At 37.6% G+C, this 19,847-nt stretch overlaps 1 protein-coding gene across 2 annotated transcripts in view; it reads right to left on the bottom strand.

Annotated features, from left to right (window-relative positions):
* Positions 1-15,748: 15,748 nt before the first annotated feature.
* LOC132132538 (PHD finger protein 24-like) overlaps positions 15,749-19,847 on the bottom strand; it is a 40,024-nt gene continuing 35,925 nt past the window's right edge. For both annotated transcript variants that reach the window (XM_059544947.1, XM_059544949.1), the window contains 2 exons: positions 19,642-19,731; positions 15,749-18,349 (listed from right to left, as the gene is read on the bottom strand). In XM_059544947.1, the coding sequence (XP_059400930.1) occupies positions 18,253-18,349; positions 19,642-19,731 (187 nt within the window). In that variant the 3' untranslated portion in view covers positions 15,749-18,252. The remainder of the gene's footprint in view (positions 18,350-19,641; positions 19,732-19,847) is intronic.

Raw genomic sequence — 19,847 nt, 5'->3', positions numbered from 1 at the left:
GATAGAATATTCCAACCCAGAGAGAGGGACTGGATTGTGGTCTGTTCATGCTGATGGTAAGCAGTGAATTACAGATTCTGAGCAGTTATGGGGATGGCAGAAGTTTAGTTTAGTTTACATGCAGTATTTAGATGAATACGGTCTAGTGTTATCTGTACGTTACAGTAAATTGGTGTCAGTTAATTTCAATATTTGAATTTTCTCAATGGTATTTGTTGTCTGTTTCAGTATGCACTCTATATGGCCCTGGACTGGACATTTGACTTTAGCCAGGTGATGACCTCAAATTTTCTTTTGGAAGGTTTTCCTTTTTTATTTATTTATTTTTTCCAGAAGTTTTTTCAAATGCATTCTCAGTTTTTTATTTTGGGTTTTATCTGTTAGGATGACATCCCTCAGCTCCGAAGGTGGTGGTGTAGTTTGCTCTTGCAAAACATGTCCCATCCAAGGTACACACAACTGGTTAATGAAATGAAATTGATTCTTCTGCATTCAAACTACCCAGACACACTAAATGTTTCCTCCTAGAATGTTAGGCACTGCAGTAGCAAAACTTTGGAGAGGCCACAATGTTGAATGTTTAGAAATGTGTTGAATGCTTTGAGTGGTTGGAAATACTAAAAAGATGCTCTACAAATGGTCCATTTACCTAACCTTTGAGTCTGTCTTTAGGTTGTCAGAGTCCACCATCACCAAACAGCCAGCTAGTACGGAAACTGTGATGGGTCAAGATGACAGTGATGAGGTAAAAACATTTTTTTTTTTGTGAAAATAATTATAGTAATTTTAGATTTACCCCACAAACACAGTTTATTTTTTACTTTCAACAGAAGATCGAAGAGGAACTGAAGAGGAAGTTCATAAGGGACATTGGTGTAGCATGGTGCTGGGTTCAGAGCCACTGTGAGCTGTTCCATGGAGAGGTGACAGAGCCTGAATTTCTCCAGATGGACGAAGAAAAACAGTCTAATATAATCAAAGACTACCTGAAAAGAGAGACTGAGAAAGCAAGGGATGCCTGTGTGTTTGTCTTTGACAATCGCGAGGATATGGAAACGTTCTTATTAAAATGTGTTGATGAACAGGGGCTGAAAGTCAATAAAATGTTTCTGGGAGTTATTTAATTTATAATAATTTATTTACTCTACATTGTTGAATATTATTGTTTTGTGAAATAAATATAACAATACCCAAGGGATGTCTTTTTATTGATCTTTATGCATCCGTAGGACTTGGACACATTTTTATATATATTTGTGTTGATGGAAAAAGGCCCAAAAGTCAATGCCATGTTACTTACATAATCTATCAAAGCAACCAATGACTTAAGCCTATGTATGTGTAGCTTAGTCTATATAGAGAACCGTCAATCCTATCATGCAAATGTAGTTGCTCTTTTTTGCGAGGTGATACATTTTTTTTTTCCATGCTATAAAAAATATTAGTGTGTAGATCATAATTGTTCTTGTATATAATTAAAAGGAAAACAAAAATACTTAAAACCAAATGAAGTATATAAATTTGCCAATTTCAGCAACATTTTTTTTTTATTTAAAACGAAAGAAATTTGAAAAATAAACACATTTAAAAAAAAAGCAAAGAGGGGAGGATTCCAGTTATTGCATAACACCCATATTTATCCTTATAATAGTGATATGGTCACTAACATTCCTACCTTATAAGTGAAACATATTTTTAGAGAATTAGATAAATAAAAATGCCTTAAACAAAATTGTCTACTTAACTTTCATATTGTCTAAGGTATGTTACAATCGATCATAAAATATGTGAATTTGTCATTTACATAATCGAACAGCGGAAGGTATAAATATTATATTAATTTACCTAAGTATAATCAACCAATGCAGGCGTTTTACCGGCTGTTTGGATGAATTTACTTCCATACATTAGAGATGTGGCCTAGGTTTAATTTGTACTATTTAAATTTATTTAATACAAGTTATTTAACCTGTATTAGTAAAACGAAAGATAACATTATTTAATTTGATCCCCGAAACAATATACTTCCGATAAAATTGATTCAATTTTGTTTACGTCTTAAAATTGTACTTTGACAAAATGTTAATAAAAAAAAAAAAAAAAAAAAAAAAAAACATACTTCCGCCATTTTTGCACATGCGCACAACACATGAGTTGTCACCTGGCATCACCCGATGACGTATTTTTACGTATGGCATAGGCGTGGCGTCTGACTTGTCACACTTGGATGTGGGCGGGGTTGGATGTCCACCGCAAGCTGCAGCGAGACGCTCCTCTCTAGTTTGGAAGCTAAATCATCATAAAATGATGTCAGGTAGTAATAGAACACTCAGTATGGTGGATTCATAAGACTGCAGCAGTTAACACATATTTCTTTCTTCCAATGTGGTCATTTCACAGCGTTTGACACAAATTGTGCCGACGGAAATATGTGCAGTGTCTGTTAACCGCCACTGGATGGAAACATTTAGCTTTCACTCCACCACTTTTCCAAAAGAAATCTTAGAGGACACGGTGGCCTCGGGAATTAAATGGACCCCCGTGCTGTATTGAGATGTATGTCATTTTATTTAAGATCCCTTTGCTGTGTTTGTAGTTTTATTAACAATCTTTTTTAAGTGGAGCGTGCAGGTTTTGTGCACGTACCAGAGTTTTTCGCTGTTAATGTTTTTCCTCAGTCACAGTGTCATCAGATTCATTGTGCCATGCAAAGTGCAATTACTCCCCCACTGAGTTCCCTTCTGTCATAGTGCTGCAGACCAATCACCTCAAACACACATTCATTCCTTCTCCTCTTTTTCACCCGCCCGCTTAAATATTCAGCGATAAAAAAAAAATTTGAGTGCATTAAAGGAACACCGCAGTCCCAAAACAAGAGTGTATAAGATCCTTTTGCTTTGCAACACTCCTGTTGTGCTTGTCTGAGTTGAGCAGCGCCTCAAAATCATTAAGTTCAAGTTCATAATATTAGACAACACATTTTGAGAAGGGTCTGGCTGCAGACTTGCACTTGCACTCTCAGACTTGCATTCTCAGACTTGTACCATAGACCAGTGGCGAGGTCAGAAATTTTAAACTGAGTGGACCTTGGTGGAATAGGGTGGACCTTAATGACTACTCTCAAATTACACAAATTTTACAATATGGGATAAAATCACTATACAAGTTAAATGTGATTGATTGTTAGCCAACAAATTCATGAATATACAACAAAATACATTTATAACAAGCAGGTACAATGCCTATTGCAAGGAAGACAAATATAGATATTGTACTGCTATACGACCACTGTAGCAAGATTACAATATAATATAAAACATTACAATATAACATTTCTGTAATCTATATAGCCTACCAGTCAACAGTTTTTGAAAAGTTAGATTTTTAATGTTTTTATAGAAGTCTCATCTGCTCACCAAGCCTGCATTTATTTGATCCAAAGTACAGCTAAAAAAAAGGTAATATTGTGAAATATTTTTACTATTTAAAATAGTGCCTTTTCTATTCGAATATATTTTTAAATTTTTCCTGTGATCAAAGGTGAATTTTCAGCATCATTACTCCAGTTTTCAGTGACACATCCTTCAGAAATCATTCTAATATGCTGATTATCAATATTTAAAACAGCTGATTAAATTTTTTTCAGGGTTCTTTGATGAATAGAAGGATCAAAAGATCAGCATTTATGTGGAATAAAAAGACTTTGCAACATTATACACTATATCATTCAAAATCTTAGAGTCAGCATAATTTATATTTTTTGGAAAAGAATACTATATTATAAATGAATACTTTTATTTAGGAAGGATTCTTTTAATTGATCAAAAGTAATGATAAAGACATAATTTTACAAAAGTATTATATTTCAGATAAATGCTGTTCTTCTGAACTTTCTATTCATCAAAGAAACCTGAAAGAAATTCTACTCCGCTGTTTTCAACATTATCATAATTATTTTTATTTTATTTATTTTTTTTGAGTAGCAAATCAGAATATCAGAATTATTTCTGAAGGATCGTGTTACTGGAGTAATGATGCTAAAAAATCAGCTTTAAAATCTCAATAAATTACATTTTGAAATGTTATTTAAAATATTTCACAATTTTACTGTTTTGGTGTACTTTTGATCAAATAAATACAAGCTTGGTGAACAGAAGAGACTTGACAGGTGGATATGCAACTTTAATTTTTCTCTAATTTCTAGCTTTTAATTGGCTTAGAAATCTAGAACTACTGGACAATAACAAATAATAATGATTTTTTTATTTTCACATAAGTTATAATAGTTTCTATACTGTAATAAATGCTATGTCAATTAGCACTGCATTGTTCATATACTTTATTTATCACCTGCTGCTGCTGGAGATTAGTTGAAAAACCATATTGTTGCAATCGTATGTTAAATGACTTCGTGTTTCCAAAAGTGTCTGTTTTCTGTCAAAACAACTGTTTTCACACAGCATAGCTGGACGCTTTTGTCCATATTAGAAGTTTCCTGTTATGACTTTCAGCGCGAGAGCGCACTCCGGCTTCGGGTATGAATGAAACACACACAGCAGGAGAGTTTAGCTCTCCGTGATGTTCATCTCGTCTACTGGGTCCGAAAAAAACATCAGGTCATGCGCAGACTATCCTGTCTCTTTGAGTTTAAATCTATATTTATGCATACCAGCTCTTGAAAACCTCTATGCGAACACATTTGACTGAAAAGGTGCGGGGGACGAATTTCTATGATATTAAAAGTGTGGGGGACACGCCCCCCCAGTCTATGGTCCCCCCGCGTAATCTACGCCCCTGCTTACGTTACTCATTTGGTGCCGCTCACAAGCCTGCGTGACGTGTTTCCAATCACGGTACAAATCCTCAAACATAGTGTCATTAAAATGACGGCATCGTCTTTTATAACTCTAGAAATGGGAACTTTGTGTACCACTTAGCAGCAAAATGTCTAGACTTGCCGTTTATTTTGCGCGAAAACTGGCGTAAATGCAATATTACTCCGTAATGGGGCAGAGCAGGTGGTTCATCAAGTGTGGATAAATCAGCTGGTGTGTTGCTTTTCTCGACGATTAGCCCGGGTTGGTGTTGATGTTTCAGGTTCTATTCTTGTTTTTTTTATATGTATATATATTTAATTAAATATGTCTGTTTAGACATGCTCATCTTGTGTCGTGCGTGTTAAAAGTTTACTTCACTAGCAGACGTAAACTCATCTTCCCACCCCCATACAATACGCGATTGGCTAAACAGTACTGGCTGTTGCAGTAAAGCAATTATATGAAAAGGTTTTCGCTCTACAGTAGTTTTTTATTTTTTATGAAACGGTGTTTAAGTGATCAGTATGTCACATATGCATTTTTTTTGTTGTCTGTTCAGACTGGGTGGGCCAGCCGTCAGTTTGAGTGGGTCAGTGCCACCCTGGCCCTTACGTAGCCTCGCCCCTGCCATAGACAGAAAAAAAGAAATGGACACAGCGACCCCATTGGAACTCAATTGAGACAAGTGAAGCCCATTTTTAGCGATTTTTAGCACTTCCGTTTCTGACGCGCAGACTCAAACTAAGCTTGATGACGTCAGCAACCTGTCTGACTGATGTAAATCTTCTAGTAGCTGTGCGTGAAAACTGCCATCGTTAATCTTGCAGAGACGGCGAGCTTGAGCGGGGAGTTCTTTGGCGTGAGTGAGCAGGAGTAAGTATCCTGATTAATTATTTTGTATAGTATTTTAAAATGGGCTTCTCTCTTGACATCTCCCCGATTGCCTGCGAGCTTCTGCTCCTGTCTGTACGGTAATTTCTCTATTGTGCTACAGAGAGTCGAGTGGTTATGACGCAATCGTTAGCCTATTTGTTTCTATGGGGCCATAATGTAACATAGAAGGTAATGGAGACCTTTATACATTGTCGTGTATCTTTAGAAATAAATAATGGACAAATGGAGTCTTTAAATGCCTCAGATGTAAAATTATTCGCTGTCAAAGTGACGCCAAAATGAACGGGAGTCAACGGGATCCTAACGCAAGTGAAGTTCTGCTACAAGATGGCGGCACGCGGCCGACTTCAACTGCCGGTCGACTTCCTTCCTGCCTGACTTGTACTCTCAGACAATTGTGCTTCCGCTAGTGACGTCACTTGCAGTCTTTATTTTTTATTTTGTTGAATTGTTATTATTACTTTTTGTTTGAATCTCTCAACATTTTACAACAGTAGCCAGGTGGTGAAGACAAGAAAAAAAGAAACTAAATTACAATGTCACTTGCAATCGCTACTTGCACTCTCCGCTACCTGTGACGTCACTTGCAATCAATACAAATTGTGCGATTTGCCAATGGAGACAAGACGCTGTGGTGGTGAATAAACGATTAAAACTAATTTAGTACTATAACGTACAGGGTCCTGCAAGAAAAAGACAAACCCGGACCGTGGCCACAGAACAGCAGAATATGAACACAATGCACAAAGTCTTTCGTTAAGCGTTTTCCCCCTGTAGAAAAAACAAACACTTAATATGGCATAATGTATTAAGATACATTAAGTTCAATTAAAAGACCAAATTCGATATATAGTTATTATTTAAAATACTACAAGGTAAGCAGATGGCTATGAACACAATGCACAAACTTTGTCCTCCCATACAACAAAACGCTTAATGTGGCCTAATAACAGACTAAGATGATAAAGACAATAGCCTATATGTCTTGTTGACTCAACGTATATACAGACCAGCAAATATGAACGTGCATTATGAAATGCATTAAGTGATTTTAAAAGGAGAGGCGAGAGACGTTTGCAAAAACGCAAAGCAAACGTTCATATTCTGGTGTTCTGGCCACGGATTTGCCGGTCTTGTCTTTTTCTTGCAGGACCCTGTACGTTTTATTTAAATTAGTTTTAATCATTTAATCACCACCACAGCGTCTTGTCTCCATTGGCAACACGCACGATTTTATGTTGATTGCAAGTGACGTCACAGGTAGCGGAGAGTGCAAGTAGCGATTGCAAGTGACATTGTAATTTAGTTTCTTTTTTATTGTCTTCGCCACCTGGCTACAGTTATACAATGTTGGGAAATTCAAACAAAAAGTAATAAAAAAATTAAACAAAAAATACAGACTGCAAGTGATGTCACTAGCGGAAGTGCAAGTGTCTGAAAGTGCAAGTCTGAGAGTGCAAGTGCAAGTCTGCAGCCAGACCCTCTTGGCACATTTTTGCTCATACCGTACACACACACCAGAAAATACTGGAGAAAAGAGGGGGAGACAGGTAGATATGTGTGATCAAACCCACAGGACTTTTCAGTTTTTCTCAGTCGCTTTGGTGCATTTCTCAGATCAGAAATGAAATTCTCGAAACTACTTGTTCAACCTCCACATCATCTAGTCACTTGTGCACACCATAAAAGCAGTTTCTCATTCTTTTGAACAAGTTGCGATTGCTTTGGAACATTGATGCAATTGATATGTGGCTTCCAGCATTATCAGTTGCTAATGTCATGTTGCTCAAAATGTATTATATAGTTATCTGTGCAATAGTCTTACCCCTCAAAACATCTAGGCATTAGTTCATCTTATAAGTCATTAAATGTAAAATGGTTGATCTAGATGTCATAAACTGTCAAAGCATATTTTATACGCATTTCTATTAGACTTTTTGTAAATTTGGAGGTCAATCTTGACTTTCTAATGAAGAGAAATGTAGATCATGCCAATTATAAACCAGTTCTCTGAAATTGCTCAAAGGTGCTTCTCATGAACCTTCGAATGGAAAGCATATAGACAGAGAACAAAACAAGAATTACAAATTCTGACATTTGATGAACCTCCAGGAAATGTTCAGGATCAACAACTAAGAGGAGGAATAGGAGTAAGGATGCAAGGGTGCAAAGGCAAAACAAAGGAAAAGACAGAAGAGGCCAAGGATATAGGCGCATATCAGATGAAATAAGAGCCACTGTGAATCATATTGTCAATCATGGCAAATACAATGGCTGAGGTGGGTTTCCTCTGTTTGCCTTTGTAACACCGTTGTCACACCATTAACAACTCCTGCAACCCGCCCTGAACACATCTCCAATCAAGCGCTCTCAGCATTCACACCTCCTGCATCCCCACTCTCCCCAACACCTGCAATTCAGATCAGCGAGGATGTGGTGCGCCAGGTCTTCCGGAAGCAGAAAAGGAAAAAAGCACCAAGCCCAGATTGTGTTACACCAGCCTGTCTGAAATCCTGTGCTGACCAACTGGCCCCAATCTTCACACAGATCTTCAACAGATCGCTGGAGCTGTGCGAGGTCCCTTCATGCTTCAAACGCTCCACCATCATCCCCATCCCAAAGAAATCCAAAATTACTGGACTAAATGAATACAGGCCTGTGGCTCTAACGTCTGTGGTCATGAACTGCTAGATCCGATTACTTTTCTTCTCTTTTAGAAGAAAACAAACATAACCCCAGGTATTTATTCAATACAGTGGCTAAATTAACGAAAACTAAAGCCTCAACAAGTGTTGACATTTCCCAACACCATAGCAGTAATGACTTTATGATCTACTTTACTTCTAAAATCGATACTATTAGAGATAAAATTGCAACCATTCAGCCGTCAGCTACAGTATCACATCAGACAGTGCACTATAGACCCCCTGAGGAACAGTTCCACTCATTCTCTACCATAGGAGAGGAAGAATTGTATAAACTTGTTAAATCATCTAAACCAACAACATGTATGTTAGACCCTATACCATCTAAGCTCCTAAAAGAGGTGCTTCCAGAAGTCATAGATCCTCTTCTGACTATTATTAATTCCTCATTGTCATTAGGATATGTCCCCAAAACCTTCAAACTGGCTGTTATTAAGCCTCTCATCAAAAAACCACAACTTGACCCCAAAGAACTAGTTAATTATAGACCAATCTCGAATTTCCCTTTTCTGTCCAAGATACTAGAAAAGGTGGTATCCACACAATTATATTCCTTCTTAGAGAAAAATGGTATATGTGAGGATTTCCAGTCAGGATTTAGACCGTATCATAGTACTGAGACTGCTCTCCTTAGAGTTACAAATGATCTGCTCTTATCATCTGATCGTGGGTGTATCTCTCTATTAGTTTTACTTGATCTTAGTGCTGCGTTTGACACAATTGACCACAACATTCTTTTACATAGACTTGAACACTTTGTTGGCATCAGTGGAAGTGCATTAGCATGGTTCAAAAAGTACTTATATGACCGCCATCAGTTCGTAGCAGTGAATGAAGATGTGTCCTATCGATCACAAGTGCAGTATGGAGTACCTCAAGGCTCAGTACTAGGGCCGCTACTCTTCACGCTTTATATGTTACCCTTGGGAGATATCATCAGGAAACATGGTGTTAGCTTTCACTGTTATGCTGATGATACTCAGCTCTATATTTCTTCGCAGCCCGGTGAAACACACCAATTTGAAAAACTAATGGATTGCATAGTCGATATATAAAAAACTGGATGACGAGTAATTTCTTACTGATAAATTCTGAAAAAACAGAGGTGTGTTAATTATAGGACCTAAAAACTCTGCTTGTAATAACCTAGAACACTGTCTAAGACTTGATGGTTGCTCTGTCAATTCTTCGTCATCAGTTAGGAACCTAGGTGTGCTATTTGATCGCTATCTTATAGTACGGATCCAGACCAGATGCTGGATCAGCACCTAGAAAGGACCTCTACATCCCTGAAAGACAGTGGAGACCAGGACAACTAGAGCCCCAGATACAGATACCTTGTCTCAGAGGAGCACCAGAACAAGACCACAGGAAACAGATGATTCTTCTGCACAATCTGACTTTGCTGCAGCCTGGAATTGAACTACTGGTTTCGTCTGGTCAGAGGAGAACTGGCCCCCCAACTGAGCCTGGTTTCTCCCAAGGTTTTTTTCTCCATTCTGTCACCGATGGAGTTTCGGTTTCTTGCCGCTGTCGCCTCTGGCTTGCTTAGTTGGGGACACTTCATCTACAGCGATATCGTTGACTTGACTCCAAATAAATGCACAGACACTATTTAACTGAACAGAGATGACATAACTGAATCCAATGATGAACTGCCTTTAACTATCATTTTTGCATTATTGACACTGTTTTCCTAATGAATGTTGTTCAGTTGCTTTGACGCAATGTATTTTGTTTAAAGCGCTATATAAATAAAGGTGACATTGACATTGACATGAAGTCATTTGAAAAACTGGTGCTGGCCCACCTGAAAGACATCACAGGACCCTTGCTGGATCCTCTTCAGTTTGCCTACAGAGCAAACAGGTCTCTGGATGATGCAGTAAACATTGGACTGCATTATGTTCTGCAACACCTAGACAGACCGGGGACTTATGGGAGGATCCTGTTTGTGCACTTCAGCTCGGCCTTTAACACGATCATCCCAAACTTCCTCCTGCCCAAACTAACTCAGCTCTCTATGCCCACCTCCGTCTGTCAGTGGATCAACAGCTTCCTGACAGACAGGCAGCAGCTAGTGAATCTGCACCCGTACAATCAGCACCGGAGCTCCCCAGGGCTGTGTTCTCTCCCCACTGCTCTTCTCCCTGTACACCAACGATTGCACATCTAAGGACCCATCTGTCAAGCTCCTGAAGTTTGCAGACGACACCACACTCATCGGCCTCATTCAGGACGGTGACGAGTCTGCTTACAGACAGGAGGTTAAAGAGCTGGCTGTCTGGTGCACTCTCAACAACCTGGAGCTTAACACCCTCAAAACAGTGGAGATGATCTAGGACTTCAGGTGAAACCCCCCTGCACTCCCCCCACTCACCATCATGATCAGCACTGTGACTGCAGTGGCGTCATTCAGGTTCCTGGGCACCACTATCTCTCAGGAACTGAAGTGGGACATTCACATTAACTCCATTGTGAAAAAGGCCCAGCAGAGGCTGTACTTCCTTCGCAGAACGACCAGACATAGGAACAGTTTCTTCCCTCAGGCAATCTATCTCATGAACACTTGATAATAACTGTGGAACACACTACACTACTTATATTTATATATACATACAATTATTTATCTAACACACATACTTAGTGTACACTTAAATTTTTTGCACATAATATACCTGTACATACATAACGCTCATTGTAATATACCTGCCATACATTGTCAATTTGTATATTTTCGTTCCTTACCTACCTATTAGTATTTTTTTAAATTTTTTATTCCATTTTGTGTTTTTTGTTCTGTCGCTGTCATTATGTTGCCCTGCGGAGCTTCTGTCATGAAAACAAATTCCTCGTATGTGTGAACATACCTGGCAATAAAGCTCATTCTGATTCTGATTCTAAATTTGTATTTTCATTTTTCAAGGTTTTTTTACAATTATCAACGTGATCTCATGAGAATACGTGTGTATTTTTACTTTAAGTGTGGTTCATGCACATAAAAACGTACAAAATTGACGTATTTATAGCAGTAAAACGTACAAATACGTATTAGCAGCTAAAAAAACGTAAATAATCGAACGTAAAGTGTGAATGTATATGAATTCCCATGTATTAATATTAAAATCGTGGCTTTAATTATTTAAATATGTAGTCATATCAACACATGTTTTTAGTTGAATTTATTCAAAGCAGTTTACTCATCTACATAATAGGAAATAACAAATTATTATTATTTATTTATTTTACTAGTTAGTTTTTGTCATGATAAACCAATTCTCTGAAATTGCTCAAAAGGAGCATCTCATGAACCTTCAATTGGAAAGCAAAGACAGAGGACAATACAAGAGTTACAAATTCTGACAATCGATATTTCCTCTCTGTTTGCCTGGTAAGTTGAAGACAGCCTCATTCACTTATATGAAGTTGTAAGATGGTTCACTTGACTGCAATTCCATGAAGATATTCGTTGTGATGTAGACAAGAATCTGTGGGCCGACAGACTGGCATATCAGGAGGTGCAGTTCAATTCCTCATACAGTGTTGTGCTCAAAAGCACAGTTCTGTCTAAGGGGTGTTTCCTGTGTTTGCCTTAATTTTGTATTTTTGCCTTTGTGCCCTTATTTCTTTTCTATATCACAATGGCATTGTAAGGTGTTTTTTTTTCAGACCACTAGCAAAATGTAACTGTGAATCCTATCCAGTTTCTTTCAATCAATATCCCACATACAGTAATGTGCAAATTTGTACTTTTGAAATGGATATGTGGAATACATAAGAAGTGCAGGTTTCTGCATTTCAATAAAGTAACTTTCATCCAAACTGTTGCCATAGTTTACATCAGGTAATACTAACCGAGTGCACTGTAATATTGACAACATGGCTAAGCATTTTGAGAAATGCACATACTTCTTTGCAAATACCAAAGCGACTGAGAAAAACTGTAAAAGTAAAAAAAGCTAGCATTATTAGGGTAAAAATGTTGCCGTTCAACTAGAATTAAATTTCATATTAATCTTCAATGATGATACCCATAAGCCTCAACAACTTTTGCCTAATAGCAAAAGCAGATTGTTGCAATTGAAATTGCAGACTCTCTATTTCTGTGTCTGACTTCCTTTTAGACATGGACCACTGAATCTAGCCTATCATTTATATTAGGCTATTTATGATGTTAACCTAGGTTTACCTCTGTATATACCAATTACTTCTCTTTGTTTTGGACATACAATAGCAAAACAGATTTTAATGAACTTGACCAGTGAGATGGTTTTGGATGACAAAAGATCTATGCAACTCTTAAGGTAAAATTTAAATGTGAAGGTAAAACAAATACAAAAGAGGTGTTGAATACTTCTGTCTAAAGAATTAAATTAAAGACAGAACCCTGTGGCACAGAATTCAGGATCAGCATGTGAGGGTGAGGAGTTTTTTTGAGGTTGCATTTTGCATTACTGTGTTTTGTCTACTGCATATGCAAAAGGAGGTCACAGGAGTGCATTCTAGCTGAAATGCTAAAAGAATTGGATGAATATTTCATGAAAAATGGGTTTAAAAATAGAGACAAAGATGTGAGGCTAGAATACAAAGACTCCATCAACTGTATCTCCTGCTCTGTCTCGTGAAATTAAATTAGTGTGTGTGTGTGTGTGTTCTTATTTTGCATTTCAGTAATAAAAAAAATATGGGTGAAATTAGCTTAATTGTCATGAAAACAATACAAAATATCTAAATTGACAAATTAAGCCTAACTTAGAAATTATATGAAAAATATGTGTTTCTGTTGATTTACTCAGATGTGTGTGTGTGTGTGTGTTTTAGGCTACTTTAAATGAACCCTTTTGGTCTTTTGTAGCTGATGTTTTTATGTTGAAAGTTCATGCTTTATTTATATCTTCACAAGAATCCTTAGAAAATAAGCATGAGAAGTGTACAGCTGCTTACATTTCTCTTCTCTTTACTAGGATTTACTGTAACATCAAATTGGCTTCTGCTCTTGAATCTAATTCACACACTGACATTCCAAGCTGGCTTATGAGAGCGTCAGATGAGTGCGACCTTACAGAGTGTTGAGGCTAAGCATCCTGCCAGACTCTCCTCCTTCCCATCATCTGAGTGATGCCATCCACCATGCTGATACGTCTTGACCTCAATGGATCACCGCTTGTGACACAACCTCCCTCAGCATCACAGGAAGGTGCAGTCAGGTGCCAGATTCCAGACTGACATCAGCATGAGCACGAGTGTACAATACTTAATGTGAAAAATCCAGAATATCCAGACATAATATTGTGCTCCATTCGACCTGAGTTTGAGCTCAGGCTCATCTGAATTATTATAATTTCCAGTCTCGCACTAGTTTGACCATAGGACCTTAATGGGATGGTTCACCCAAAAATGAAAATCATGTCATTTACTTACCCTCAAGTTGTTTAACCCTGTATATGTTTATTTCTTCTGCTGAACACAAAATAAAATATTTTGAAAACGAAAAAATTTCCCTATTGACTTAAATGTTCGGTTAAACATATTCTTAAAATATCTTCTTTTGTGTTCAACAGAAACAAAGAAACTCATACAGATTTGGAATGACATGAATGTGAGCAATTAATGCAGAATTTTTAATTTTGGGTGAACTATCCCTTTAAGGCTCGGTACAGGGTTATGCATTTAAAAACTTTTTAGGCACCGTAAGCTCAAGTTTTCACTTGATATTCTTCAACATACCATTCCAAATGGCAGCGTGATATTCCAAGAGATTGTCAGATGCGGTACAGGTCCCAAGGGACCGTGCGGAGACAGTGACGCTGTGCATTCACAGATGTGTAAAAAGCTCCCTGCCAGGGTCCATGTCTCTCACACCTGCTACTGCAACTCCTCTTTCTGCTCTGAGCTGAACTTTTATTAGGGCCATCACCATCTTCAGCTGTTCCATTACAACAAATACTCTGCACATCATCATCGAGGGACGTCATCACACATTACAGTTTTTAATGGCATGTCACATGATCCAAATTGTGAATGTGTTTTGAGTTCACTGTAGTAAAGAGCATACAGATGGAAGTGAAAATAGTAATATAATAAGTCATTTGTGTGCCAATCGTTCAGTCAAAGGTGTGAGATTGTTTAGGGTGCTATGAGTGGTTTCATAAACATTCTGTAATAGATAGACTGCCACAGAGACAGAGAGAAAGCTACAGTAGACAGACAGACAGACACACAGACAGAGAGACAGACAGACACACAGACAGACAGATAGACAGAGAGACAGACACACACACAGACAGATAGACAGACACACAAACAGAGAGACAGACACACAGATAGACAGACACACAGACAGACAGATAGACAGACACACAGACAGAGATATAGACAGACAGACAGACAGACAGAGAGAGAGACAGACACACAGACAGACAGAGAGACGGAAATACAGACACACAAACAGAGAGACAGACACACAGAAAGGCAGACAGACAGAGAGGCAGACAGACAGACAGAGAGACAGACAGATAGATACAAAGACAGACAGACACACACACAGACAGAGAGACAGACAGCTAGCAGACACACAGACAGAGATACAGACAGAAAGACACACAGAGAGACAGACAGACAGACAGACAGATAGATAGATAGATAGACAGACAGACAGACAGACACACAGACAGACAGACAGAGAGACAGACACACAGACAGAGATACAGACAGACAGACAGAGATACAGACAGACAGATAGATAGACAGACACACAGACAGATATACAGACAGACAGACAGACACACATACAGACTGAGAGACAGACAGACAGACAGACAGACATAGATACAGACAGACAGACACACAGACAGACAGACAAACAGAGAGACAGACAGCTAGCAGACAGACACACAGACAGAGACAGACAGACAGACAGACACACAGACAGAGACAGATAGACAGACACACAGACAGAGATACAGACAGAAAGACACACAGACAGAGAGACAGACAGACACACAGACAGAGATACAGACAGACAGACAGAGAGACAGACAGAGAGACAGACAGACAGACAGACACACAGACAGAGAGACAGACAGACAGAAAGACAGACACACACACAGACAGAGAGACAGACAGACAGAGATACAGACACACAGAGACAGAGAGACAGACAGACAGACAGACAGACAGACAGACAGACAGACAGATAGATAGATAGATAGATAGATAGATAGATAGATAGATAGATAGATAGATAGATAGATAGATAGATAGATAGATAGATCTTTAAACTCAGATGAGATTGTGTTCTCAGTAAATGACTCAGATCCCACACAACTCGACTGTAATTTTTGAAGTTAATGTCATGCATTTATTTCCAGCACTACCAGCAAAACTCAGAGTATTGCACAGTCCCTTCAAATAATTGCTTTGAGCAATCCAGCACAAACTTACTTTAGCCTTAGCAAATACAGTGAATATGACCGTATAAACAATATGTTTCATACCTCTCATACAGTTTGATAAATGAGTGTAAAACCAGATGCCATTTTACAGGAGTGTGCATCATTTACACCAACTAATAAAAAAGCTTTATATATTAGAAAGTGTTTTCATCTGCACCAGATCTAAGAACAAATTCAACATGAATAAACAAGGAAGGAAAATCTGTGAGATTTTTTGTTTTTAGGTTCTAAACCTGGTTATCAACATTTTGATGGCTCTTGCCTATAAATTAGCATTTCAATGAGTGTTTGGTAGATTGCATGTTTGCATCAGCTGTTTTAGCGAAACACTGAGTTACGTCACTTCTATAGGTGTCATATTTTTACAGATCCAGTAAAATACAACTGAAACTAGTGAGTTAAAAGAAACATCAAATCAAAAATAAAACAAGTCATGACACAGGTGTGCAAGAAAGGATTCTGAACCTCACAGGCCCTGCTTTGTTATCTTATATAGGGATTCAAATATTTATATAAATGTTATCTTATATATTGTAATTGTGGTTTTACATTCCACAGTTGCTATTTAAAATTGAAACTTAATATCAGCCTAGTGAGTTGCTTTGTTTTAAGACAGAAGCCTGATGTGAAACCTTAAAAGTGACCAGTCTGAATTGATTTTCATCGAAACTATGATTACTATAGTTACACATGACACATGAGGATACACATGACTCACAATTGATTTCAACAGAGTCTGGCATTAGCAGGATGCTAAGCTAACAACAGTATACTCAAACAGGTATAAAAATATATAACAAATATTTGGGTAAAACAGATCAGAGATCTCTAATTATAATTATTTTATTATTTTTCAGATTATATCACCACTGAAATAATCTTACTTAAAAGTCAAACGAGGTATCTTGCAGAAACTTGACTCAAAACTGATTAAAACACAAACATATTGAGTAAACAATTTATTTTAATTAGATATTAGATTATTTTTTTTTACATTTTTATATTATTTTAGTATTGTAAATCAATGCTAATGGTAAAATAGTCAATGGAATATCTTAAAAAGTGTCATAATTATGACTTGACTCAATTAATTTCAGTTGTTGGGAATTAGCATGTTCCTAACCTAAAAATGTATTAGGGTAAAATAATCAATTTTAATAAATTTTGTGTTTTTAGTTCTGAATCATAACTATTAAAAAGTGACAATGTTCTTAGAATATATCATAATTATAAGACCTAACTGAATTAATTTCAATAGCGTTTGCAATTTTTTTATTATGGTAAGCTAACAAATCAATTTCCTAAAATAAACATAAATATAACAAATATTGGGTAAAATCATCCTTTTTTTATTTTATTTTTTTATTTTTTATAAAATGTTCACTGTTGATTTGCTCATTTATGCTGCATGTACATTTTAGAACAGATTTTGTTTCGGTAACATGCCTATGGTGCCATAAAATACTGCCTAAGTTGTTATCTCACAAGCTTTTAGAATTGAATATCCTTTTTCACAATCCAATCATGTCCTCAGAGATCAAATTAAATTCCACCCTACTTTTTTTTACATATCATGTTTCACTCATAAATACAATATGATAATAAAAAAGGAATACACCTTCTCATAATTCTGACTTGCAAATGCAATTTGTCATGTGGATGAAAATTTAATTGTATGCCCATCTTCTTACTTCAGAATCTTAATTACAGGTAGAATTTGTCTGTCAGTTACAATTATTCCTTTGTTTTCACATCTTGTAGCTATAGGCCTCTGGCAGTCTGGAAGCTCCTTGCCATAATCCATCCCTGAAGATGTGGGAATAAATACACATTCAATATTTCACATAAAATATATATATATATATAGCATCTCACTTCGATTCCTGTGTGGCACTGTTGTTGCCCACTATATCATATTCATATTTTGTGGTGAATGAAATAAGATCAGATTTGATTTAACCGCTGCTCTCATAACGATCCATCGATCTCAACTCATCCGGCTAAGAGCCGCAACTCAACAATGATACAACACGTTAACATAAAAAACACTAAGCAAACACTGAGGTGCTGTAAATTTGCTAATGTGTAACGGTTTCTCACAGCAGGTTTTCTAATCGAAACAGAGTGACAAAAATCAAAATCATACAAGCTAGAAGTGGTGACAGATGTGCTATTGTTTAGTAGCATTGAATTTGTCAGTGTGACGCTAGATTGTGTCGAATCCATTGGAAGAATCCATCGATGGCTTGTACAGTCTTAGTGTGTGGTGGCATACTCGTTTGCGTTTGACTCTGGTCTGACTCGGTTTAGTCCTCAGCACCACTCTCTTGTAAACCCGGACCCGGTAAGCCCCTCTGGAAGTCTCAGGCCATGTGGCCGTGGTTAGAGTGGCAAACGGATGTGCATGGCTGAGCTGTTGGGCCTGGCGGCCAGGATGTAGATAGCACTCTCCATCAGGAAGTTGTCCCAGGTAACCGGTCTGGAAAAAATGTAACAGTAAAATAGAGTTAACTCAGACAGTTAAAACCACTATTAAACAACAAATTAAAAGCCAAATCTTGACATTTGTAATAAATATTGACCTATATGCATTCATGCCATGTCGTGATTGCCATAATTTCAAGATGACAACACGAGAAGTTATACTTTGAGCTGTTACACATTTTTATGGCAACATTATCAACATGACATTCTTGTAGAACTCAACAAGTTGTAAGCTGGGAATCTTCTAAGGGCTCTGACTCATACCAAAGTCCCTTTAAGGCAAGTTATTTCACTCAATCTTATAAAAAGCATATTTTTCAGGCTAGACCAGCCAGTGTGGAGGCACAGTAAGGTGCTCATTTCTCAGAACGCTGATTGTTTCTTTAGCAACCAGCAGCTTCTAACGGCGGCTGCAGTGACTCACTGACTTTACAGATTAGCGATTGGTTCTTTTTTTCAGAAGGCAGGGCTTCGTTCAATAGAGCGGCCATATTGAGGGTTGCATTTTTCCCATTCAAAACTATGTGAGTGACATGTCGTGGGTATTCTATAATCTTAGCTTATGCCACCTGACCGCTGCAGATTCATCACATGAAAGTTGCATGCTGTTATTTCAAAATTACAATAATTATGACATGCCGTAAATGCAGCAAATTTCAAATTTTTCATTTTTATAAAAAATTCTAGAATTTTCCAAATTATTGTGTAGCTTGTCAGTGATCTATGGCTCTGTTTATTAAATGCCGATCCATTTAAAAGCAGGTGATGGCGATTTACTGCTAATCATGGAATCAGATTTACTGACTAGATGCGCATGATCATATCGTTAGATATATCGCCCATCCCTAACTGATAGGTGATTACATTGAGTTGATTGGGTGGTTGAGGTGGTTTCTATGCAGTTGCTAGGGCATTTCTAGGTGGTGCCTTGGGTGTTGTAGTGGTGGCATTGATAGGTGGTTTCTAGGGCATTCTAGGTGGTTTATCTGTTGATGCTAGGCAGTTGCTAAGCAGTTTCTATGGTGTTTTTGATGGTTTCTCGGATTTATCTATGTGGTGCCTAATATTTTCCAAGTCGTTGCTAGTGTATCTGTGTTGGTAGGGTGTTACGTGTTACGCCTATGTTGTGCCTAAATAGCTCAGATCCCTCCTTTATTGTAAGCCTATGTAATTTTTTTTCCACCATCTGAAAATCATAATAATTGGAGTTGATCATAATGTAATCCTTTTAGTATGGCTCTGCCACACACTTGTAGTTTATAAGCGAACACACACACACACACCAACCTGTTGTCATTCTCCATGGCTTTATCTCTGCTTCTCTCGCTGCTGGAACTGGCAGGGCTGCTCTCGGATATTGGACCAACATGGCTGATACTGCAGATGAAGAAAGCAAGCTGAAACACACGCTGTTTCATTCAGTCTCTTTCACACAGACACACACTCTGCCATACAGCTCACAGCAGGCAGCATTTCTATAGTCTCTGGGTTTT

The sequence above is a fragment of the Carassius carassius genome, chromosome 49, assembly GCF_963082965.1.
Source record: "Carassius carassius chromosome 49, fCarCar2.1, whole genome shotgun sequence".
In the NCBI taxonomy this organism is placed as follows: Eukaryota; Metazoa; Chordata; class Actinopteri; order Cypriniformes; family Cyprinidae; genus Carassius; species Carassius carassius.
Note: the sequence above shows the minus strand (reverse complement) of the source record. Positions and strands in the feature narration are given on the sequence as shown.